This window comes from Hipposideros armiger, unplaced genomic scaffold (genome assembly GCF_001890085.2).
Source record: "Hipposideros armiger isolate ML-2016 unplaced genomic scaffold, ASM189008v1 scaffold_102, whole genome shotgun sequence".
Taxonomy (NCBI): Eukaryota; Metazoa; Chordata; class Mammalia; order Chiroptera; family Hipposideridae; genus Hipposideros; species Hipposideros armiger.
In genome coordinates this window covers 1,447,089-1,472,966 of record NW_017731452.1, presented here as the reverse complement: position 1 = coordinate 1,472,966, position 25,878 = coordinate 1,447,089, and the positions used below count along the sequence as shown (strand labels likewise).

The 25,878-nt window shown below is 39.9% G+C and overlaps 1 protein-coding gene across 5 annotated transcripts in view; it reads right to left on the bottom strand.

Annotated features, from left to right (window-relative positions):
• Window positions 1-25,878, bottom strand: part of ADAMTS18 (ADAM metallopeptidase with thrombospondin type 1 motif 18) — a 144,134-nt gene that overhangs the window by 33,943 nt on the left and 84,313 nt on the right. For all 5 annotated transcript variants that reach the window (XM_019646441.1, XM_019646438.1, XM_019646439.1 and 2 more), the window contains 6 exons: window positions 23,410-23,547; window positions 21,756-21,909; window positions 14,521-14,616; window positions 9,581-9,729; window positions 3,420-3,592; window positions 24-154 (listed from right to left, as the gene is read on the bottom strand). In XM_019646441.1, coding sequence (XP_019501986.1) covers window positions 24-154; window positions 3,420-3,592; window positions 9,581-9,729; window positions 14,521-14,616; window positions 21,756-21,909; window positions 23,410-23,547 — 841 coding nt within the window. The remainder of the gene's footprint in view (window positions 1-23; window positions 155-3,419; window positions 3,593-9,580; window positions 9,730-14,520; window positions 14,617-21,755; window positions 21,910-23,409; window positions 23,548-25,878) is intronic.

The window sequence follows — 25,878 nt, the reverse complement described above, 5'->3', positions numbered from 1 at the left end:
CCAAAGCAGAAATGTTCTCTTACTTCACAAATCCCATCAACACAAACATCATTTTTGTTCGGGGAGCAGGGAGTTCCATCTTTCACCTTGCCGGACATGGCGAAAAAAAATTCAAAGTTCTCAGCCTTGCAGTACAGTCTACATCGATCTTCCTCTAGAAGCAAAGAGATCAAGATAGGGCATGGTCAAGAAGAAATCATAGGAAGATGACGTGACTACCAAAAGGATGAACTACACTTGTTTAGAATGCTAGCATGATCACAACAGAACATGTCATGCAGCTTTGTGTGGGTGTGTGACTGTGCATGAGTGCATATGTATGTGGCTTTTAAAAATACAAATACCACTTAGCAATCTACATAAAACTGATTTAACATTAATACATAAGGATCTTATTTTTCAAATCAGTAAAAATTTGAGGCTTCATGGGCCCTATGGTCTGCCACTGACAATATATAAATGAAGGTGTGTCTAAAGTTCCAATAAAACTTTATTTAAAAAAAACAACAGGTCATATTTGGCCCATGGGCCATAGTTTCCTGACCAGTGATTTAGGACATGGATTACTTTAGATATTTATTCAATCTGTTAAGAGGAAAAGATTGGGGCATTTCAGAAAAAAAGCATATAGTCAATGTTTGTAAACCACATAGAGAATAATCATATTATGAAAAGGATAATGAAGCACATAAACTGAACCTAAAGGCAAAACAAACAAAAAATGTAACTTTTATTGACCATTAAGTTTCTGAGAAGTTTCTAGTATCACAGGCAAAAAGAAAAATGTATTATATTTATAGAGTTCTTGTTATGAGAAAGAAGTTAGTATGCTAATTTCTCAACGAGAAAGAGTTCTTCCAGGCCAGGAACTCCAGATGACATTTGTCACATGAGACCTGACGTAGGCAACTCTGTGTGATATCCCTGACAGCAGTCTTACAGCAAATGGTAGACAGTTTGCAGAGAGCTTTGCTTCATGAAACCTCTCAAAAAAAGCCAAAACCAAAAATGACAAGTTCAATTATTATATTCCAAATATGCACATGTGTGGAAAGATTAAATTTTTTTCTCTCACCTAGGAATTTTTAATATTTTTAAATAGCTTTATTTCACACCTGCTAAAGTTTGCATATGAGTTTAGAGAGCTGGAAGACATATATGCCATCTCTTTTCTCTATCATTTCCAGGAATTAACAAGTGCTTGAAAATTCCGTTTTTCTAGTACAGGTTCCTGGGCAAGTTATGAACTAGTCCATTAGAAACAGGAGGGAAACAGCTCACTATTGTAAGACAATGACGGTTTATGTTTATGAATGTCATCTCTTGTTCTTTTCAAACTGAATGAAAGTCACAGGACCTTCAAACCATGGTGAGTCTTTTATGATTCTATCCAAGCATCAAAAGGAGAAAAGGGAGGGATGGGGAGGCTTTCATTTTTCTGTCTCCCTCCACTAGGATGTGAGACCTTAAGACTGGGGTCTCTGTTTTTATCAATGTAGTTCCCATGTCTCTCATGCAATTCATCTCAGTAAACATCCGTTGAGTGAATCAATGAAAGGCATGATCCCTACTTAGTCAAAATGCCAACAGAATTAGTGAAACAACTTTGAAACCAAAAAACATTGTATAAGTCACAAAACTGGCGTGCTCAACTTTCTCCTTATGTATTCCACACAGAACCTGTACAAAGGATGATAACACTCTATTAACAGATTCCATAAACAGTATATTTAAATAAAAGATGTAATGTGGGAAAGGTCAAAGACTATCTAAGAAGACAAAACAAAGAACAGAAGGGGAAGTGGAAGAAAGGGCAGCAGAGTCCTGGAGAAAAGAACCATGGATAAGAAACATGGAATTATGGGAGAATACAACCAAGAGAAAAGAAATCTTCAGAACCGAAAGCAACTATAGCTATTCTACCAAACTGTCCACTGGAACCTGTTGTATGGTACTGTTCCTAGGTCATTACTCAGTTCCAGAAAGGATGCCTCTAGCGATAAAAGGGACACTTCCATTATGGACAGTTGATATTTATTCATTCATTCTAAAAGCTATAAATATGTGCTAAGTGCTGTCCTTAGATGTTTGCAATACAAGCATATGAAAGATCGACAAAGGCTTCATCTCTGTGGAACCTCAATTCTTGTGGAGATAAAGGTAATAAATAAATGACTATATAATATAACTTCATGTGCTGATAAGAGCTATGAAGAAGAATAAAGCAGGCTAAGGGGTCAAGGAATGCTGGAAAGGAGGTCTCTCTGGGAAGGAGCTATGGCTAGGGAGTTCTTAACCCTTGAATTAATTGTGTTCACTGAAGCCATTTCAAATAAATATAAATCCCCTTCTAATCAAGAGCTCTTCTAATTTTTGACAGTAACTAATTTCTTCTCTATAGGAAATATCTATATGATCCCTCACTTCCTGTTAAGAAGATTTCAGAATTTTCTTGTCTATCTGTGTTTTGGACACTCGTGACTCAGAAATAGATTGATGCTTCTGCAACGGCTGGTCTCGTGTTGAGCAAAGTTGCACTATTGTCTTCTTTAATTTGGAGGTACCCCTTGTTATACTGATGTCTCTAATTTCATTAGATCCTCGGATAACAAAGGTTCATTTTGAGCTTTTGCACAAGGATAGCCCTCAATCTTATTTCCATGAATTGTCATTAAATTTAGCCTCTTTCCATTTTACCCCATGTGCAGTTGGGACTCATATTCATCCTTTTTCAAGGGAGCATGGATCGAGTTTTCATCCAGCCAGTGAATGGAAATAATGGAAGGGACACAACTGGAACAGTGACAGCTTATTCTGCACAGGTAATAGAAAGTATATTAAATTTGCATATTGTAACTAAAATAAATGTCTTGACACTTAACCGAAACAAAAACAAATTGAAAAGCAAAATACAAGCCATTACTTTAAGTTATAACCAGTACTAAGAACTTCGTATGGAGACATTTTTAATTCATGGGTGTGTGTGTGTCCACTTTGCGAATCTGCCTTCCCATGCCTGTAATCATCTAACGTGTCAGTTACCGAGTATGGTGTCTCTATGGGGCATATATGGTTTCATGAGTTTTTGGTCTGGATAATTCATACCAATTTCGATTAGCATCCCTGGGAGACTTAATTGCTGAAATGTCAAAGGTAAGTTTAGAAATATAAGTACATTCCAAACACATGAACACTTTGGCTTACAGATGTGGGAGACAAGGGGTGTCTTGTGAAAAAAAAAATGTGGAAAAATAAACAAAACCTATGGAAGTGAATTAAAAAATGGGCCAGGACGGGTCTGGGGAATGAAAGATAAAAACTGAAACTCTTACACACAGGCAGCAATTTCTTCTGTGTTATTCATTCACGTTACCGTCCACATAGAAACAATTATTTGAAGGTCATAGAGACCCAATTACCTTCCACTTTCGTATAGGGTTTCCACTGGTAGAACCATCCACGGAAAGGTTTGCTGTTGTATTCTGCACACTGCTGGGCTCGAAAGTCCAAGCTATTTTCATTACAAGGGTTAATATTGCACAGCTGATAAATACGGCTAGAACCTGGGCAGAACTTGCCACCGTACTGAGGCCTAAAAATAAAAGTAAAGAACTTAACACCAGCAATCAAAGGGCTCACTATTAGTCACAGGCAGTAATATGTAGAGGAACAATGCAGATGAACACTGTCACAGCAATACACAGTGTCTACAGGCTATTATGAGAACGGAAGTACGTAGTACGCAGCACACAACTTGCCACATCGCTTCTTGTATCCATGGCAGATATAACTAATCAATCAAAGATTTTTTTTTTGGCAGAACCTGACATGACCTCAAGATCTCTCTCAACACAGCCCTCAAGGTTGGCACTACCACTGCCCATCAATTGGAATTGGCATGTTAGATAAACCTTATTTGCCATCTCTGATTCATTTTTTACATTCTGGCCATTTTCTTGAAGACCGATGAAAGCATATTCTTGACACTGATCACCTCATGTAAGAAAATCTACAAATACACCTCCATGCTCTTATTAATGGGTGTGTGTGCTACACACACAAACACACGTACCGCCTATGTTGGCATCTAAGCTCCTCAAATGCGAATCCAACCTACTCTCCAGATTTTCCCCCACGTCTAAGCAGTTATCATCTTCCCCCAGTTTGCCTTGTACCTGCTGCTATGGAGACGGTCAGGACACTGGGAGAAAGAGCAGAAAGCCCCGGTTGCCATGTTTTCCCATCCAGCTTTGTCAGTCATTGAGCTGATATTTTGATGATTGCCTGACTCTTGTGCGTTTTACTCTAGTTGATTCTAAACTCCAACGCAAAATATTCCCTTGTTTTCATCTGCACAATCACTTTTTAACTGTGCAGGTGGCCTCCTCTTTTCCTGCCAAGCACGATGGGAAATGGATTGTGCGAGTCAGGAATCCCATTAGAACATAAATAATTATGATCTAATGGCAAGCTCTTTAAGATCTTGGTAGGCAGGCTGCAAAAACCAGAAAGGAAAATAAAGGAAAAAAGGAGCACGAACCACACTGAAAATTACCAATAACATCTCATCCAGCTTCCTCCAAGGCACAAAGCAATTGCAGCTTTTCATTCCCACTTTTTTTGTTGTTTTCTCCAAAGGCTAAAAAACCAACGATGGATCGTCTCACACCAAAAGCTCAATGCAAACATGTAACATGAAAGAAGGCTCCCGATTAATAAATTTATGTGATTAAAAAATCCTTGTCTCTTTAGGAAGCACAAGAATGCTATAAAACACCTCTGGATTTGCTTCAGCATATTTGATCAAATCCTCCTCTACCGGCATGCTACAATGGATTCAGCAGAGACGGGAAGCGTCGCGCTGCCAGAACGAGATTTTTCTGCTCTTTCAAAACATTCTGGAGTAACTACTTAAACATCCAGCAGTCATTGTGCTACATCCAATCCCCAAGGACTTCTTAAATCATTATCTAAAAAGCACTTAGAGAAACTTTTAAAGTGCCACCTGACAGCCTTTACTATGCCTGGTCATCTTTACAAGGCATATTTAGAACGCTCTCAGTTGTAAGACCCTCTGTCTGAGATTTTACCAATCACTCTCATTTAGATTATTTAAATTCAATAAGAGGACCACATGTGCTACCTTTTCAACTCAGAAACTATAACATGGAAAAGGCCTCAAAACTCGGAGAGCCAACCCCTCATTTTATAGAGGAAGTGAAAAACGGCTGATGGAGCTCACAGAAGTTGCTGAATAAAGGTCACACAGTTGGAAGAGAGCAGAGCTAAACCTCTTATCTCCTGGCCGGTCAGGATTCTTTTCCTACTTGGCTCTGCCTACACTTATCTGAGTGAAGCAATAGGACCCAGCATAGGAGAGGAAGAAACTAACGTGCCAGGGTCCGGGAGCCAGCCTTTTATCAGGCAGATCTGGATTTAAATATTCTCTGCCTCTTCCCTAAGATTCGCTTTAGGTGATTTTATTTAACCTCCTAATCTGTAAAAGTGGGTGCAATTTTGAAAATTCACTGAATTAATGTTTGTAAAGAATTTACGGCAGTCTATGGCACAGTTAACACAAATGAATTACAACTCTATAAAAATGCTTTTTACTTTTTGATGCCTGGCAAGAATTTAGACTTTTCCATTCAATCCTCAAGCACAGGATTGAACATGAGTGTTAGGGTAAATTAACAGAAAATTCTGCAATGACATCCCTCGGTATAGTAAGTTCCTTAAGATTAAAAACAAAAATATAAACAGTCAAAATGTCTATAGGCACATGATTTTGTCCTTACATTAGACTATTATAAAGTATACCCATAATTTGCTTCTGCATAATTTATCAAGTCCTCCCTATAAACTATTGACTGGCTGGCTGATGATTAGAATTACTTGAGGAACTTAGCAAAATTCTCCCTCTCCCTCTCCCTCTCCCTCTCCCTCTCCCTCTCCCGGGCCCCTCCACAGACATTCTCATTGAGAATATATGATGGGAAGATCCAGAAATAAGTGTTTTAAAGCCCAGTTGGTGATTCTGATAATCAGCCAAGCCTGGAAATCACTGGTTGGAAAAAAAAAAAAAGAGATCTGATTCAATTATTATTCTGGAGCTATGACTTCCAGTGACATATTCGTCTTTCTCAAATAGACTCACATTTTAGGAAAGTTCTAGAATGCCTTAGCACGTTTAATTTTCACTATTTTAATCTCACTATTTTCATAATCAGAGTTTATTGGAATTTCACTAGAATCTCTTAAGCATAATAATTGAATAGTCAGGGAACCAGGAAAAATGACCAGCTTGGTGACTCGGGCAACAGTTGCTGCTGTGAATGGGACCATCTGCACCCCTGATTACCCATTTGTAAAATAACTGGATGAGACAACAGGTTGCAACTCACATATAACCCGGATTATAATCTGATTGGGAGCAAATGCCTAGAGAAGCGTTAGCAGAAGGTTCCGCAGGGCTCGGTAGAAAATAGAGCTTTGATCAATTAAAAATATCTGCCACAGACACGGGAAAAAAAGGAAGGGTCACATGTGCCTGGTTAGTGGCCATGCCAGAACCAGGTCACCTTTAAACTCTCTAGAAGCTGAAAAGTTTGATGAATCCATGAACAGCCAGGAATAATTCATTTTTTTTATGCAACAAAAATATGTTCTGGGAAAACCATCATTGTGTGAAATAAAAAGCTCACACTGCTTTCACATGAAAAAAAATGAAAATGGTTATGCTGAGTGATGTGAACAGATGAAATGTTTAAACTGAAGGAGGAAAGAAATCAGAAACTTGAAATAGGGAGAAAGAAACAGTTTTACTACAACAAAGTGAAATGAGAACAGAGAACAACTAATTGTCTTGGGATAGCCGATCACTTACTTGTTGTATTTGCGACTTCCAAGTTGAATGAAAGCAAACAGGACCTTAATCTTGTTTAAAAATGATAAAACTGCACCAAGTGGAACTGCTTTAGTAATTAATTCTTCTATTAGGCATCTCTACAAGTGTAATATGCTATTTCCATAAATAATGCCCTGTTATAATGAGAGTTCTCAATCCCACAGATATGGGAGAGGTTTTAATTTAAATCTCAGGGGTGTTATTCATGCACTTTACCAGCAGAGCTATTAAATTAGGTAATCTATTTCTTTCTTGGGAAAACATCGAGATTGTAAAATGTTGCGATGTATGAAAACCAGATCCATGAAATATGCTGCAAAAATGAAAAGTAATATAATGAATTTTAACAATTCTGTCCAAGAGCTGGGCTACGGTTGAAGTAGAGGAGGGGGGTTTTAATAATCTGGTATAAATTGTAAATGTATCACAAACCTCCCTACAATTATACACAGTTACTGGGTCTGATTAGAGTAGTAAGTCTCAGCTGGGAATGACTGTGCCCCCTAGAAGACATTTGGCAATATCTGGAGACGTTTTTGGTTGTCACGACTTGGAGGCTTGGGGTGGTGGGGGAGTCATCCTACTGGCAGCTAGTGAGTCGAGACCCGGATGCTGCTAAACATCTGCCATGTTCAGGGCCAACCCCCACACCAAAAATCTTTTCCAGCTCAAAATGCCAGTCGTGCCAACGTGGAGAAATTCTACATTATGAGCCTGAGATATCCCAAAGAGCGCCTAAGAAACCATGGTTAATGTATCTCTCAACCTTCCCTTATATTTTGGAACAAATTGGCCTTTTGATCCAGCTCAGCCTGCTCATTCACATAAAGTATCATTTATCTCTAAAAATGTCCCTGGGCTCTAGATTCATTATTTAGTGTAGTTCTCTATCTACCAAACATTTATGCAATGTTTACAACATGCCAGGCACTTGTAAAAAGCCCTTTACACATGTTAACTCGATGAAGGTCCTATCCTTATGCCCTTATACAAATGAGAAGTCTAGAGAAGTCTAAGCTGTCTGTGGCCACTGAGCTAGGATGCGGTGGGCTAGGAGGCAAACCCAGGTTCTGGAATTAAGTCTGCATTCTTATCCTCCAAGCTAGGCTGCCCCTCAGGTCATGTTGTAAAATTAAATCCACTATTTCCCACTGTCCCATCGCATCCTCCTCACTCCACAGCCTTCTCCAAAGTCCAGTTTCATTATTAAGACCTCTTCCCACTGGTTCTGAGGGCTGGCCCTCTGTTACCCTGTGTTTCCGGTGAGTTTAAGATGAAAAGATAAAAACCACATGGACCTCAGAACCTTCTGTTGAGTGCTCACTGGATACGCCCTCAGTGTGTCAGACATTCTACAGATGCAATTTTTAATGCTCCCTAATCCTTCAGAGGCAGGTATTATCATCTCCATTCTATACATAAACCCAAGCTTAAAGTTCACGTGACCTTCCCAAAGCCACACAGTTCATACGTGGCAGACCAAAGATTTGGAGTCATGTCTTTCTATCTCCCAAACCTGGGCTCTTGCTGCATAACAGTGCCAATCAGGAAATATACACATGTTTCATGTAGGAATTAGAGCCGATAAAAGTAACAGCCAGGGCTGGCCAAGTAGCTCAGTTGGTTAAAAGCGCGAGCTCTGAGTACCAGGGTCGCCAGTTTGATTCCTACATGGGCCAGTGAGCTGCACCCCAGCTGAGCTGCTGCTGAGCTGCCAACAGATGGCAGGATGGCTCAGCTGGTGAGAGCACGTGCTTCTAACAACAAGGTTGCTGGTTTCACTCCCTCATAAGATGATGGGCTGTGTCCACCCGCAACTAAGATTGAACACAGCACCTTGAGTTGAGCTGCCAGGAGCTGCAGATGGGCGGCCAGATGGTGACTGGACTTGGAGCTGAGCTAGCTGCGCCCTCCACAACTAAGACTGAAGGACAACTTGGCTGTTCCCCTTCTCCAATTCCCCAATAAAAAAATCTTTAAAAAAAAAGTAACATCCAACCACCTTCTGTTGCACAGGGCACCAAGTGAAGTTCATTATCCCTGTACTAGACCAGAGGGTGCCCACAGGGGATCATGGGCCAACCGCAATCCATACATGTTTTGATGAATCCTCACAGTGATTTTTTTTTAAAGAAAATTGAATTTGTCATCAATATTTTAGAAATTGGGAAATTTCACACACAATCTTTTTTTAGATTTCTGGTTTCTCTTGAAAAGTCAGGCAGATCTGTCAACACGTGTTGATGTACATTCCTGCAAGGCAAAAATCAGCATACTTTCCCTAGCTCATCAGTTTGAGAGAGAAACACACACATGCTCCACCAGCCAAGCTTCTCTGTGCTACAGTATCACAAGCATTTGATTGTGAATGTGTAGCCCTAATTTAGATCCAGAAAGTAGCTCAGACCATCACTGGAGTCCTTGATCTCCACATTCACACACAGAATAGCTCCTCCGCCATTTTCCCCCCCAATTTCTGTCCCCTATACTCCCCCTACCCCCGCCACGTGCATACACATTTATATGCAAACCGTAAAACCCTAGCGGACTGCTATGAATGGAGGGAAGAAAAGTGCACTCGAAAACAGTGTGTAAGCGAAGCAAAACAGAGGCAGCGTGTGACAGGCTGAATGAAGGTTAGTGCCTTACAAATACTTTCTGCTGGAGCCTTACTTGGGGTTATTGCAGTGTCTCTCTTGATACCTGACTCCTCCACCACACGTCCGGGAGCACTCTGACCACTTGGACCAGGCAGACCACTGGCCGTGGACAGGCCGGGGCCCGTGCTCCCCAAACTTCACACACTGGCCTTGCCGACACCACTGTGAAAAGAACAGGTGACATGTTTCCTGTCAGAAACCACCTGGGAAAGAGCAAGGAGATACACACACCTGCACAGTAACAGGAAAAACGAGTCTGCTGTTCAAAAGGGGGGAACGCATGACACTTTGACAGAATTCCTTTGCTGGCCGCGCTTTATAAACACCCGCTTCGTCTGCGTTTACCGCGTGCCTTTGGGAGGCTGACGTCTAGAGAGCCGGGGCGTCTGTCACCGGCAGGCTGAGTATTATATGCTTTGTGAGCTGAGGAGGTGAAATGTTCAGATGTGATTCCACCCAACAGCTAGGGCAGTCGGCGCAGACAAAATGTCAACACAGCTCCCCGGACATTTAGGGACAACAGTGCTTAGAGCACGATTTGGATCATGCGCGCTTGGCCAACCAGTTTTTAAGGTATTAACACAGAATTCATTGTTCTACATGATTATCTCATCATAAAAACAGATACAATTATGCGTACACTTTTATCTCACACCGTCCTATAGAGCATTGAAAACTGAATAGCTTTCCGTCTACGCAAACTGTGCTTTTGTCTGTACAAAAGGTCCCTAACAAGACCCTCGGGTGACTGAACTTGGAGCGTCTTTTATGAATTAGCCCTGGGTCTTTCATTTGCCAAGCGATCTGCTCAAGCCAGGGTGAGAAGTGTTTTCTGCGCGGACCTTCCCGTTTTAGTGCTCCTTTGTGACACATTCCAGGCTTTGCTGGTCATCTCTGTCCTGGGGGCTTGCATTAGCCTCTGGTAGTGGTTTTGTTCCTGTGGCGCTTTTATTAGGAGCAAGTTCTGCATGACTTAGCATAACTGCACACTTTCCTGAAAGCCTCTGCAATTAGATCCAAAGGGTTGGGGTTTGGACCGTGCCAGAGTCGGCGGAGGAGTGGGGGTTCAGTTACCGAACTGTGGGGAGGTTGTTTGGCTTTCCAGTCTTCACTTATCCCCTGTGATGCACTTGGCTTTGTGGCTATATACTGTGTTGCTAGTGCAGTTGGTCTAGGACTCTATGTCTGGAGGTTGCTTCCTGTCCTCACATTCTTGCCGTGGACTGATTCATTCTGCTGCTTTTACTCTTTCTTTTCCTTGGTTTAATTGCCATTTCAGTTTGCGCAAAATCACATAACATTGTTGGGAATTTTGTGGGGGAAAGCAATCGGTCTTTGGAAGACTTTTGTCTTCCACGAACATGAATCTGACTCTTCCAGACCAGGAGTCCCTGGGACTCTCCCGGACAGAGCTCAGTGGCTGAGACAAAATTACAGCAACGATAGCCAACAGCCAATAATAACAACAACAGAAGCAGCTACAGTTTATTCAAGTTGCTTCTATGTACCCAAAATGGTGCAGGAACTGGGAAGAGACAGGACTTCACATGCAATGTCTAGTATAATTCTCACAAAGTGCTTAGAAGTTAATAGCTATTTTCTGGATGAGAGAAATTTTGAAAAGAAATACTAAGTTGCCCAGAGGCACACAGCTACTTAAGTAGCTACACAAGTGAGAGTGGATTTAAACTGAATACCCCAAGCTCCGAAACAGGACAAAAGTCTTGTCACCTCAGAGGCAAATGCCCACCAAGGTATATTACCTCTACCCTAGTTCTTTTCCTAGAAATGTGGTTTTTAGACCTGTTCTAACCTTTTGGTTATTTGACTTTTAAAATTTTATTTCAGTATTCATCCTAGTATTGGGTTAGGTTGCTGACAATTTCCTCTGGGTTTTTCAATCAGCGTAGGAATCAGGAATAGATAGGAATATACATACATATATGCACAAGCCACATGCATACATAAAATTCTACTTATAACATGTATATACACAGAGGGTGCCAAAAAAGTATACACATTTTAAGAAAGGAAAAAACTGTATTAAAATTGTAATACTCAAAGATACCAATAACAAAAGATGAATACAAGTCATGTGTATACTTTTTTCTTGGCACCCCCCGTATAAAACACATACACACATGACTTTAGCCATACATATACATTTCTAGCACTGCTTCTATATATCAATCTAATTTAAAATTGAGTGGCCATGACTTAGGCAAATATCTTTTATGAGAGACAGCAAGCACAAACCTTTCTTTCTTTGTACACATAATTTAGATAAAAAAGATGTGTTTTTTCACACCCTCACATGTTCACTGAATATTCATGGTCCAAATATCACTGAAGGACTAGGGAGGGACTGGAGATGGATGGGGAAGGATTCATTTGGTTTTCAGTTATGGAGAAACAAGCAAAACATGGACTAGCTGCTACCCTGCAAGGCATCAAGATAAAGGATGAGTAAGACATGACCCTGGCCTCGTGGAGTTTACAATCTAATAAATAGCCAATTATTATACATCCCCTAGTGAAAGGAGATTCAGAGAACCATACATATTAATGAGGAATAATTATACTGGAGTGATAATGGATGAAATATACCAGAATGCTTTCTACTGAGGGTGGCCTTACAATTGAGGGCTTTTTCCCAATATAACATACATGAAGTGTGATAAAAAAATATGGTGAATGTTTAAATTAAAAAAATATATTATTACAGTAACAGACACATTGCCATTAAACCCTCTCAAAATACTCCCCCTCGCTTTGAGCACACTTATCCCATCGTTCTTGCCACTTTCTGAAGCAGTTCTGGAAGTCCTCTTTCGTGTCTTTAGCTGCACTGTCGTGGCTGCCTTGATGTCCTGAATCATTTTGACTTTGGCGAAGAGCCAGAAGTCACACTAATCCAGTAAATAAGGTGGATGAGGACACACCATAATGTGTTTGACAGAAATTGCTGTACCAGAAGCGATGTGTGACACGGAGTGTTGTCATGATGGAGAATGAAGTAAAGACACTTAGGAAAGAGGACATCCAGAACTGCTTCAGAAAGTGGCAAGAACGATGGGATAAGTGTGGCTGAAGTGAGAGCGAGTATTTTGAGGGGGATTAATGGCACTGTGTCTTTTACTGTAATACATTTTTTGTTAATTTAAACACTCACTGTATCTTTGGATCACATCTCGTATATCTACAGTCTGGTCTTTTAAAATAATGAGGTGGGGAAAGTTATATTAGAACATCATTTATCTTCTAACTCCTGGCTTGATTTGTCTCAGGTTATATTAACTGAAGTCTAACCCATGGGGATTTTCATCCCCATGGAACTAGATGCTGGGTGTATTTATGTAATTAGCCTTAGACTGATGCCATTGAGCACTTTCTCCTCATTTATTAGGTCAGTGTTTTCCTGTACATCCACCTTAAGTTTAATGCTGTTGCTTTCTTAATGAAAAAAATACCCATTAATCCTCAAGTTGCAAGTTCTAACTTTTGATGCTTTAAAAATTAAAATGACTTGAGCAGTATCTATGTTTTCAATTATTCAGTTAACTCACTGTTTCATATCATCACAGTTAAAACACTCCTATGCCCATTTTTCAATGAGAATCCTTACTGCGGTTGCCTAAGACAGGTGCATCTGATTAAAAATTGCACGGAATGCTGAAATTTTTATAAGTGTTTATTTTCTTTCAAGTAAAAAGAAGAGCTAACAATTGCAAATCTTTTAAGAGATGTTGAATAAGTGACGTAACAGCTGAAAACACTTTCTGACACTCATCTGCTTTCGTGTCTGTATCTTTGCCTTAAATGTTAGTCTCTCACTGCAAGTCTCCCTCATTCCACTAAAGAACTTCAATTCAAATGCCAACATTTGTCTCTGTGCACACACTCATTATAGTTTATTCTAAGTGCATGCCTAATCCCGAGCAAGATTCGTTTCTCATTCATTTGGGCCTTGATAGCAAATCTGGGTTTGAAGAACGTGTGTTTAAAGAGTGATTGGCGTCTGCACAGGGTTTCCCACTGGACTGTGGGTTCTTGAAGAGATAAGACTGAGTTTTATTCTCTGTAGCCCCAGAGTTTCCTATGATATCTAGTAGTCAGTAAATTATGGTGGAATTGAATTCACTTTCAATGACCAGTTCTTCTATGCAGGCTTGTGCTGCCTCGAGAGAGCCAAAAGCAGAGAACAAAACACCTGTTACTATCGTATGCTCTTTCATCACTCATAGCTCGCTAAGATATCACTATCTTTCAAAGTAATGCCCCAAATCTGGATCATTTACTGGCACCTCAAGCATACTTTTCCCTCCGGATTTTACTGGGAAAGGGGAAGAAAACATATAAACTAATATATGAGAGTTCTTCCTTGAAAACACAAAAATCTCCCATAATCTTCCATAATGGAAATCGTTTTCAGGGTTGAAGATACTTGAAAGCAAGAAGGCTTCTGGTTTGGTACAACCTAGATGGAGATGCTGTTTACCCTTCAACAGGACTGGGCACGTTAGGAGCTCCATGAGGGGTCCTCTGAGGTGAGTAACAGGGGCCTTGTGAGCAGGGACAGTCCTTTCTTTGCTACTGAAAGAGACATCTGCTTTCTGAAGCTTTCTAGACTGAATCATGTTTAAAAGGCAAATGGTATCCAATGAAACACACCAGCTCATTGAAATAGAAATATTTTGACCCAAGCCTCCACCTAAAAATGGAAAACAAAGGCAAAAAGAAAAAAATAATAAAATCTTCTTCAACAATTGAACCAACTGGGTTCTATTAGCATTGAGTTTCATAATAGCTGCTAAATAACGCTGGTTGATTTAAGAGAAGTTAGAAAATGTTCACAGCCACGGCACTTCATTCCGAGGTCCTAGTACAAAGAGTTTGGGTTCTATGCTTGATCAAAAGTTTCTAGAACTAAAAACTAACAAGTATGCAGTTTACCATACTCAAGCCACAGAGGGTCCCTTCCGCCGCGGGCATAAACTTGGTCTCACACCTGTGGCCCACTCGGTGACACCAAAGAGATTTGCAAATGTCCTGAAAGGAAAGAAGGAGCTGGTGAGGGTGACAGTACAGTATAAATGGAAAATACCCAAAGCTTTTTGTACATGATATTCTGAGGTGGCCAAAACGAGGCATTATCCAGAAAGTAGAGGCAAATGAGTTTGGTAGTAGCAAGGTAACCAGTAATATGCTCTAGCCAATGTATAAGCAGGAAGTTCCTATGCTACCTGCATATGCATGCATGTTGAGTAATGACTGGGAGGTAACAACATGAGTTGGTGTAGAGACCATTTGACTTGAAACTAAGAGACCTGGTTGATCATAATAACAACACCACCACCACAATAACGATAACCACCACCACCACCAGGGAAGCAGACTAGGCCATGACTGGCATAACGCAAGTTTGATTCAAATCCTTTCCTGGAATTCCTGGTTGCAGGCCCTATGGCCATGTTATACCAGCCTTTGAAGCGCAGTTTCCTCCCCTGTGGCACGGTGATAGCATTAGCACTTGCCCCTATAGGGTTTTTCTTAAGGATACATGATATAAATGATCACTGTCATTACCTTTAACTTTATAGTAATTTTCAAGCATTCAGACAATTTAATTCTCACACTAGATGTGTAAAATAATTGAACTCCTATGCTGGACTGTAGTAAGCAGAATAATGCATCCCCCCCCACCCCCTCCCCGATGAGCATGTGTGAGGTTATACAGCAAAGGAGACTTAAAGTTGCTAATCGGTTGACCTTGAGATGGGGAGCCTACCTTAAATTTTCCAGAAAGGCCCAAGGTAATCACAAAGGTCCTTAAATGGAAGAGGAAGACAGAAGAAAAGTGGGGAGAGGACAGTGTGAGGAAGACTCAGGGGGATGTTGCTGGCTTGGAAGATGGAAGAAGGGGCCCTGAGTCAAGAAATGCAGGAAGCTTCTAGAAGCTAGAGAAGACAAGACAACGGCTTCTCTTCTAGAGCCTCCAGAAAAAACAAAAACAAAAAACACAACCCTGCCAACATCTTATATTAGCCCAGGGGGACTCATTTCAGATATCTACCTCCAGAACTGTATGAAAATAAATTTGTGTTGTTTTAAGTTATTAAGTTAGTGGAGATTTATTATCGCAGAAAATTAATATTGTTACTAACACCGTTTAGTGGTGGACACTAAACCCATTCCTCATACAAACTCATCTGGATGAGGGAACTGAGCGAGCTGCTGACACGTTCAAAGCTATGAAGTCACACAGCTGGTAAGTGGCAAAGGAAGGACTCGAAAAGGCCTGAATCCAGAGTCGGGTCCTTGATCTCTGCTCTGGATCTGGATTTGCCATTAACAGATGTTAGGAAGCTCTGTCTTCTCCAGGCCTCAGTTGCCTATCTACAAGGGGAGTGAACCAGATTCCTTCCAGCTCAAACAGCTGAAGTTGCTCTTCCGAGGCACGTCACCAATGGGATGTCAAAATCATGAAACATCAAAGTGATTCCATTTTGTTTTGCTACATGCTGTTTACTAAGCTAGAAGTATGAACATATACATTTTGGTGGAAAATATTAGCAAGGAGGGAGGAAACAAAATTATTTTTGTGGTCACTTGTAACCCTGAAAATTCAATGAACCAAGACACCCAATTCCCCCAAGCATTCCAGTTAATACAGATTTCACGGTTAGAAAATATGGCAAGAACCTGCTTCGAAATATTTCACAAAAAACGTTTTCTACAGGATTGAGAAGAGAAAACATGGGGCAACCAGAGATATGTGCAGGGAGTCTGCTCTTACATAAAATCCTGCCCCCCCCCCAAAAGGGTATGGCAGGGTATTCAGGACACTGCTTGGAAACACCACCATCACCACAAACAGCCCCAGACATGTGCCACACGTACCATTTCCAAATCTCCAAACAGCTCATAAGACACAAAATGTAAATGTTTCCCATGGAAATGGACCTGCCACTGACACCAACAAAGTGAATCAGGTTCCTCGTCACTGTGCTGCCATATTGTGTTACCCTGGGTCTGAGGGGGATAAGCTAACGTGAAGGGAGAGCAGTCTACATCAGAATGGAGGAATGGGATATAACCATTGAAACAAAGCCACGGTTGAAAGGCTTTCAGAATTAAATTGTTTCCCTTCTTACAGCCAGGGGAAAGCCATAACGCACACCCATAACCTATGTGGCAGCCGCCAAAATGACCCTGGGGCAGACCAATGCCAAGAGGCCCGATTCCACAGCCAATGCCAAGCCACAGGGCTAAGGAAAAGGGGGCAGCTGGAGGAGACCATGAAAATAAAGCAAGACGTAAAAACACAGGGGTTTCAGAGTAAAATAAGACAGGCGGTATGAACATGTTATTTCTTTTGTGGTGAAGTACAGAAGGCAAACGTAATTACAGCCAACTCCATGCTCGGACAACCATGAGAGCCCTCTGAGAAAGCTTCCTTTCTAAGTAAACAGAAATGAGAATTTGCACTTTTTTGCTTGCTCTTCCTTCTTTTTTTCTAGTATATTCCACTAACTGTTGCTTATCTGTAATTTCCTAGACTTAAGTCATAGCTTAAGGGGAAAAGAAATAACCACAGGGACTTTGGGGTATTGTATTGCTTTAAGGACAGAGTTACACTGCTGTATATTATTCTGTCCTGTCACTCCTTGGTCATGTCCTCCTGTTGTATTCCAAAGGACAGAAGTCCCTTCAGGGGAAACCTGACAAGCTAAAAATGTGAAGGGTCTTGGGGTGGCTGGTTAGCTCAGTTGGCTAGAGCACAGCGCTCATAACCTCAAGGTGGCCGGTTCGATCCCCACATGGGCCACTGAGATGTGCCCTCCACAATGAGATTGAAACGACTACTTGACTTGGACCTGATGGGTCCTGGAAAAATGTTATGGGTCTTCACAAATCAAATTTTATAAAGCATCTCACACTTAACACATCTAAAACAAAATTCTTGCCTGTCCCCTCAAATCTGTTCCATGTTCAGCCTTCCCCAGCTCACAGTATGGCACCTCAATCAATAAATCCTGGACTCACATTCGACTCCTCTCTTTCTCCCAGATTAAGTCATTGCTGCTTCCTTCAGGAGGGATGAGACGGGGACAGAGGCAAAATCCTCCACTTTATGGAAAGGGGAGTGCTAAAAAATGTTTTCTTTGATTATCATTGAAAATCCAATAAATAATTACTGAGTATCTGCTAATATGTCAGGTATATGCCAAGTTTGCAGGTACTCTCCATCTATTAGGGCAAGAGACATACATAGACAGTTAAAATAAAAGAATCACAAGTTTATGATGGTGACATACAGGGTGGAAATGGAGCCCAGAGAAAGGAATGCTTAAATCTCCTTGGGGATAAAAGAGATTACCATTTGAGCTGAATCTTGAACAACAATAAAAAATGATCAGATACTTGCCGCATAGATGGCTGTGCGGCATTCTAGGATGGGAAGCATATACCTTGTATGCAAAGTCTGATAGATATGAGAGCAGGAAATGTTTGAAAAACATACCAGGACAGCAATATAATTGGAACACAAGGTGATGAGCCTAAAGATATTCACTAGAATTCAAATACCTTCTCTGTAATCCCTATTCTGCCTCCAAACCTCTTGGTGTGTTTATAGAAGAGCATCGGCCGAGCTCCTGGTATGTGACAGTAACTGTGCTGGGTCCCGAGGCACAGAGTACAGTCTGGTCATTTCTGACATAGGAAAATAGTCAGCATGGAAGCATCGATCAGTCTCTTAGAAGTGCTTGGAGCATTCTGGCAAAAAGCATCCACTCACTCACCGAGTCAGCAAGCATTTCCTAAGTACATAATAATCAAATGTAAGTTCTCCCCAGTTACATCAGAGGTAACTCTCCTTCAGGTCTGTCCAAATAACGGGGAGCCATTAGTCAGGTAGCTCGTTTTCTTGAATACTTTGAAAGGGAACAGACATCAAGCTTGATATGCTGAAGCAACGAAAAAATTGAGGCTGGCAGAGGAGGAAAGACGAGTGATAAAAAAATAGCCAGCCCCCAGGTCCTTTCACAAGGAAGGCACTGTGAGAAGACAGCCAGGCATGGCAGTGGTGATGCTACTGAAGACGTAAGAAGGAGCGCGAGGAGAAAACCCTCAGTATTTACTGAGTGGTGAAACTACATTGAGGGATTAAGCCTCACAACTACCAGGGAAGACATGCTATTAATCCTCACTTTACAGATGTGCACATGAAAACTGAGAAAAAGTAAGTCATTTGCCCAGGGTTCTAGGAAGTGTTGGAATAAGGTTTGAAACCCAGGTTAACCTAATTCCAAAAGCCAGAGGTGTGTGTGTGCACGCGCGCGTGTGCACATGTCTGTGTGTGTGTGTGTGTGTGTGTGTGTGTTTAGAATTTAAGACTGTCTAATTCAGTAGCTCTCAGCCTTGACCATGTATCAGAATCAGCTAGAGCCCCTGTTCAAACACAGATTGCCGGCTCCTACCCGCCAAAGGGTCTTATCCTTTTCTACCAAGCTCCAGGTGATGGTGATATACTCCATCTGCTGGTTCAAGAGGACACTTTGAAAATTATTTCCTATTTTTTATTCCTTTTGTTGTTGTTGTTGCTTCTAACCACCATATAAAACTGCCTTTCTAGGAGGCATAGAGGGGAAAAAAAAAAGGCAGTAAGAGAAAAGGTTACAAAGGAATTACAATGATAAGACAATGAAGACCCTGAAAACAAACTTCATCCTTTTTTTATGTTGCTGGAGGTGGTCTAACCTGTTGAAACCAGCAGGGTGAATAGGAGATTTTGTTGTTTTGGAAACCCCTCCTTGTTAGGGCCTGGCAGGGAGCTATTTATGATACTCAGAAGTATAGACATGATTCACATCATAAGTAGGTCTAAGAGTAATAAATACCAAAAGCTAGGATGTGGGGAAAAAATACTCCACATTCAGAAATCACCAACCAGCCCTACAACCAGTCATCTTCAACCATCAACCTTAAGCACATCTCTCTACCCCTCCAGACATCCCTAACTCTGCCTTTCCTCATTTTATTCAGTCCTCTAGTCTGGAATTTCCATTTGCCTTTGCTCGGCTTCTCAGGGAAGTCCATCACACGGAGATGCTGTCTTTCAAAAGTACGGTGTGGTTCCAGAAAAAGATCTAATATTTAAGAATGGTTGTCTAAGCCCTGCACACTGTCTGACAGACAACAGGCACCCCACAAATGTTTGTTGAATGTATAATACTAAAGGAATGATAGTAATTTTAGAAACTTCCTTTATATTTCTAAAGAAAAACTCATTGCCAATTGTGCATTTACTGAATACTAAGCGCTGAATAAGTACTTGATTAGTGAATAAGCTAGCGAATCCTCTAAGAATGAAGTGAACAGGAGACGAAGGCAGCAAACTTTTCCAGCCAAGTGAATGGCTACTTACTTCTGCCAAATAAGTCACCTTAACAGACAATTTGAAACAGATATGTGTATTAATTTACACATATCACACACCAGTGTTTGCCAAAGTAAGGTCCATGTACCACAGAGGATACACCAAAAACAAAAACAAAACAAAACCCAACAACTATGAATGGTGTATGTGTAAACTTTCCTAATAGCTACACATTTAAATTGTATTAGAAAAATATGTAATCCTATATCAAACCTGTGATCTCATGGTTATTATTTCTTTGGACTAGGCTTATATCTTTTTTAAGTGAGTTGATTTATAAAACAGCAACAAGTGAATACAATACAGAGGTACAGCACAACTAATGAAGGTAATTATTATGCAGTTTAGGAAATACTGGTCTTCACTAATGGATAGAAGAAAGCTTAACATTAGTTTGAGTGATGCATTTGCGTAGGTTCCACCATTTAAAAGTTATGTGGCTTTGGGCAAATTAAATACATTCTCTGAGCTCCAGGTAAAAAGTAGCGAGAATTCTCACTTCAAAAGGTTTTGTTTTGTTTTGTTTTGTTTTGTGAAGACTGAGGAAACATAAAGAATCTAAGCAGAATGCCTTATGAGTATGTGGAGCTAAGGCTCAATTAGCAACTGCTGAAGGTGATAGTGGGTGGTGGGAAATGGTGCGAAGTGGTGATAGTGGTGGATGGTGTTGGTAATGATGGTGGTGCGTTGGTGGTGATGGTGGAGGTGATGCTGTTGGTAATGATGGTGGTGGTGATGGTCGAGGTGGTGTTGTTGCTATTGATAGTGGTGAGAATGGTGATGGTGGTGGGTGCTAGTTGGACAAAGAGGAAGGGGCAGAAGCAAAAAGAAGGAGTAAAAAGAGGAAGAGTAGAAATAGAGGAGGGAAAAGGAGCTATAAAACTTCATAATTTCTCTGTATTCAGATACCTAAGATTTCCATGTTTCTCTTTAGACAATAGGTAGGAATTAACCAAGTTAAAAATGACTCTACTTTTTAGTGAGTTGAGATTGTAGATGATGTAGTTCTTGACCAACTGGAACAATGTTTCTCACATTTCTACAGCCTCAACTTTTGCTTTTCCCCCATCTGTCTTTCTCACAATCGTGAATGAAAGATTGGACACAAATATGTGAAGATTACTCAAGATACTCCTTGAATTTTTATGAAAAAAAAAAGATGGCTGCCAACAATAGTTTTCATATAATATAAAAAGTGTATGTATATATTTTGAGGTGATGATTTTAAATGTATCACATTAAAAAGGAATATGAGCAACAACTTGTATGGTGCCAGATGAGTACTAGACTAATCGAAGGGATCACTGCATAAATTATATAAATGTCTAACCACTATGCTGTACACCTGAAACTAATATAAAATAATACTGAATGTCAACTGTAACTGAAAAAAAAAATTTAAAGGGACTATGAACACGACAATAACTGAAACAGAGATGAGCAGTAGGTAAAAGCGATTACACCCAAATTTACTACTTGTGATAAAAATCTTCATCTACAGCAGAGGAATTTTCTTACAAGGATGCAGTCACATGGTATTTAAACCAGGCATGGTCTATGAGGGTTAAGCCTGGATAATTCATTGATGGTAAAAGTGCCACTTAATTATCATGCCAAACAACTGACATTTTCGAGATAACCCAGGCTCTAACCCTTGGCCTTAGCAAACCAAATGTTTATACTTCTGTTACGTACACAGACACATTGCAGAATCTTAATGTAAGTTTCAAATCACAAGCAAACATACCTTCACAAAACCAAGGCTGCAGAGCTTGGCTTTGGCTCCAAATTGCCACTTGCACTGTGTGTCTGCATCATAAATCTGTCCCGGGAGTTTGTCTGGATATTTATACTGTCCTGTTTGCTTGGGCTCATCCACCAGACACCCAGCCTGAGGTGTGCTGTAATGACAATGCACCCCTAGTCATTACCATGCTTAGCTCTGATATTTCCCTTTAAAATAAAACGCCTCTGAGCACATTCATGCAAAGAAAACTATAATAGGGCTACACAAACAGGGATATGCTTAAAGTTAAAGTGTATATTTATTGCAAAGAGTGAGTCCTGTCCTGTCTAAGAAGATGGAATTTACACAGCCACCAAGGGTTCCACGTGGAACTGGAAGTTATAGCCATCCCAGTGACCTGGTGTGGCCTGCTAAGAGATGGGAAAGGTCAGCATATTTGAAAACTGTCCCCAACAGTCTTGTTCAACAGCATTCCACACTTTTTTATTGACTGCCTACTCTGTGGAGAGCATTAGGCTCAGCACTAAAGGTACAAGATAAACCAGAAACAGTACCTGTCTTCATGGAGTGGAAAGTCATGCTATATTTTTTTACAGATAATGGGGCAGTGGCCAAATATGTACTGTATGTCAAACAATCTTTACAAGAAAAAAAGTTAAGGTTTTTGAAAGAAATCAGGAGAAAGGACAGATGCGGGCACAGGGCACAACAATTTCCCTGAGGTGTGTTTAACTATGATGTGTTGAGACAAAAAAAAAAAGAAAGAAAGAAAATCAGTCTTGACGGCATGGATAGATTATTAAGCTACATGCATATAAAATTATATATATTTACATATAACAACTATAGCACTGTGCAATAGTCAAATGGTCAAATATATATCATATATTATGGCTAAATAAAATGAAAGAAAACGTCAAAGAGTTTCAACTTTGAGTTCACCATTTAATATAAAACAAGTAGTGCTATTTTTCTAATCCCCATTTTACTAATGCAATCTAAGAGTTTTGAATTACCAAAGAAGTTTTCTTTGGATATATTTTGGATATAGAGCCAGCTCATGACCATTTCAAAACATTTCAAACAAAAGAGCCAACCAACACAATGCTCCATTCATCAAAAACATGCCCACCACATAAGCATTGTTTAATACTCTTATGACCAAATTGATTAATCAGATTAAAACAATTAGTCACAGTAAAAAGACAATATATCTAGCAGTCTCTGGACATCATGGAGGAGAAATAGTTATAAGCACAGATCTTGGGGTCATAACAGACCTAAGTGTTGAGTTTTATGTCTGCAACTTACTAGCTGGATCTTAAGCGATACAACTATCCTCTTTACGCCTCAATTTCCTCAACTCTAGAATAAGGAAACAGGATCGCTGTGAGGATTGAATGAGTTATAATGTGGAGAGCATTTAGCACAATATTAGGCCTTCAATCTATTTTTTCAACAATGACTATAATGCCAGTGCCATCGTCATCATCACCATCACCACCACCACCATCACCATCAGAATTTGTCAGCCTTTCTGTTCATTGGGAAGTTGAAAGGTATTTCCACTGCATATCTGTTTTCACGCCTATTAAATATTGCTCGTTGGCACCACTCCAAACCTGGGAGCAGGCCTGGCGTTGGCCGGTCTTACCTAAGGAATTTTTTGAGATATTGCCGGCTGCAGGAAGACCAGGAAAATACCCCGTTGTTTCCGGTCAGCGTGGGGGACATGATATTGCCTTCAGCCTTCCTGCAGGGATTGCCTTCTCCATCGTGAATCATGCCGAAGCTGAAACACAACAATAACAATAACAACAAAGCCTTCTGTGAACAGCCCGTTTCCCCGATAATAACCAGAGGAAGAAAATGAGGCACAGAGAATCAAGGAACCCAAGCGCGAGACAGGGTCATCGAAATTGTAACAAAAGGGAAAGACAACAATGAACTACTACAGAAAATGTGGTGAACTTCAGGGAGTAAATTTTAAAGAATGCTGAGGGCTTTGTTATGGTTATGTCTTGGCCACTACAATCAAAGAATGGTACACCTGCTGCATATTTTAAGAACAAAAAAGTTTTGCTCAAGATTTCTAAGCTAAACTGAAGTGATGGAATAGTCCTATTCTTTTACTTCAAACAGCAACATTGTTTTCTTCCCACCAATTGTGGACCTGTAAGGAAGTTCAGTGTGAGGAGGACTTAGGTCCAGAGAGAAGCTGATTATAAGATGTTTAAGGACTGTTAACACAAAAAGCTAGTGACATATAAACTTCTAATGGTGATCCATTTATTAGCTGAAATTAAAAAACTCTGATTATAATTAAACTACTTTATAATCATAAACATCTTTAAAAATTAGTGCTTGAACCCATCTATTGAAGGCATATAAAGGACTGGTTTTGAATTCATTTTATAAGAAAACTTTGATTTGTCCCTTTTACCACAGAAGGTTCTAGCAATTACAGAGTAAAAATAATTTTAGTTGGTTTATTACCTAGAAATCATGTACATTACACCTAAATGATCCCCAAATCTCCTGGCTGGTAGGATAAATGTGACATTAATATATATAAATATATATATCTACATATGACACATACACCGTAAAGACAGGGTTTGCTTCAGGCCATATTAAAGTGGTAGGGAATGGGAGAATAAGCTTCTTTGGTCATCTCTAAAAAAATGGTACATAAAAAAACTGTGGTTTTTCAAGGGAGGCCAAAGATAGGGTGATACCAATTTTGTAATTAATTTAGACTGTCCTTTACCTAATGATTTAAATGATATTATTTTAAGGATAAATAATTGCCTCTGAAGAACATATTTTTATGAGACAGACATGATTCCTGTAGAAATGAATGTTATTCTGATATAATCTTATTAACATAGCTATCCTTTGAAGGTAGACTATACCAAGGAAACAATTATGTTATAACCAGAGATAGGATTCTGTTGTGGCCCATGTCTATAAGCTAGACATTTCCCCCACAGTCCTCTCAGTTTATCAGGCAAATAATGCCGGGATGGCTGCATCATGTGATCCTATCTGTGAATGTCCAGGTAATTCAGGGGTGACAGATCCACAAATACATATTTATTAGCCTCAACATATACTCAAGAAAAGCGTTTTCTCCTCCTTAGCTCTGCCCAATTCAGTTCTTTGTACTGAACCAGGAAACTAAGGGGGTTTGTTTGGGAGATACCCTTTTTACATATATTTGTGAAAGTCAAAAACAGAAGGAAGTTTATGTACCAAGTGCCAGAAGAAAGAGTGAGAGAATCTAGGATGGGGTGGGGAGAGATTGAAGCCATTACTCAAACAGGAAACAGCAATTAAATTAGCATTTGAGGTTTTCTTTTTTTTTCAATGTGTATTAAGTCATTCTGGAGTTTTATGGACATAAGAAAACCAGTTTGAAGTGAATATTAAAATTTTTTAATTTTCTAATTTCCTTTGATTTAACACCATTTTAGAATATACATTTTCTTTAGCACATGTCAAAAATCTCTTGAAATGTCTGTTTCAAAATTTACCTCTATAAGCCCATGTTATTTAGAACTTGAGTATGTATTTTACTTTATTATCTGTTCTTACCCCTAACTCTCACTATTCTCTCCTCACCCCATCTGGAGAATGTCTTTGTTTTTCCTTACTAAAATGTTGGATTTTGATTTTGGTAACTTTAACTCATAACCAAGGATGATTAAAATTTTTAATGGCCAGTATTTTGAAAAGTGAGAGGTCTGTTAATTTGGACTTCATGCTGGTGAAACAAATTTAGACATATGTTTGACATTCATAGATATTTTATACCCTACTCTGTACAAAGGGGCCTTGTGTCTAATGGGTATTTTTGTACCACCATTCACAGTAAAACTGGTTCATTCATATCTTGCTAAGAAAGTAGTGTCTCTGGGTGGTGAACAAACAATGTGATATATACATGATGTATTACAGAATTGTATACCTGAAACCTATGAAACTTTACTAACAATTGCCACCCCAACTTTAATTAAAAAAGAAAGAAAGAAAGAAAGTAGTTGTGTATATACATAAAACACTGGGAATCTGTTGGATAATAGCAATGGTCAAGATTCAAATTTCCTGAAGGTAACTAAGT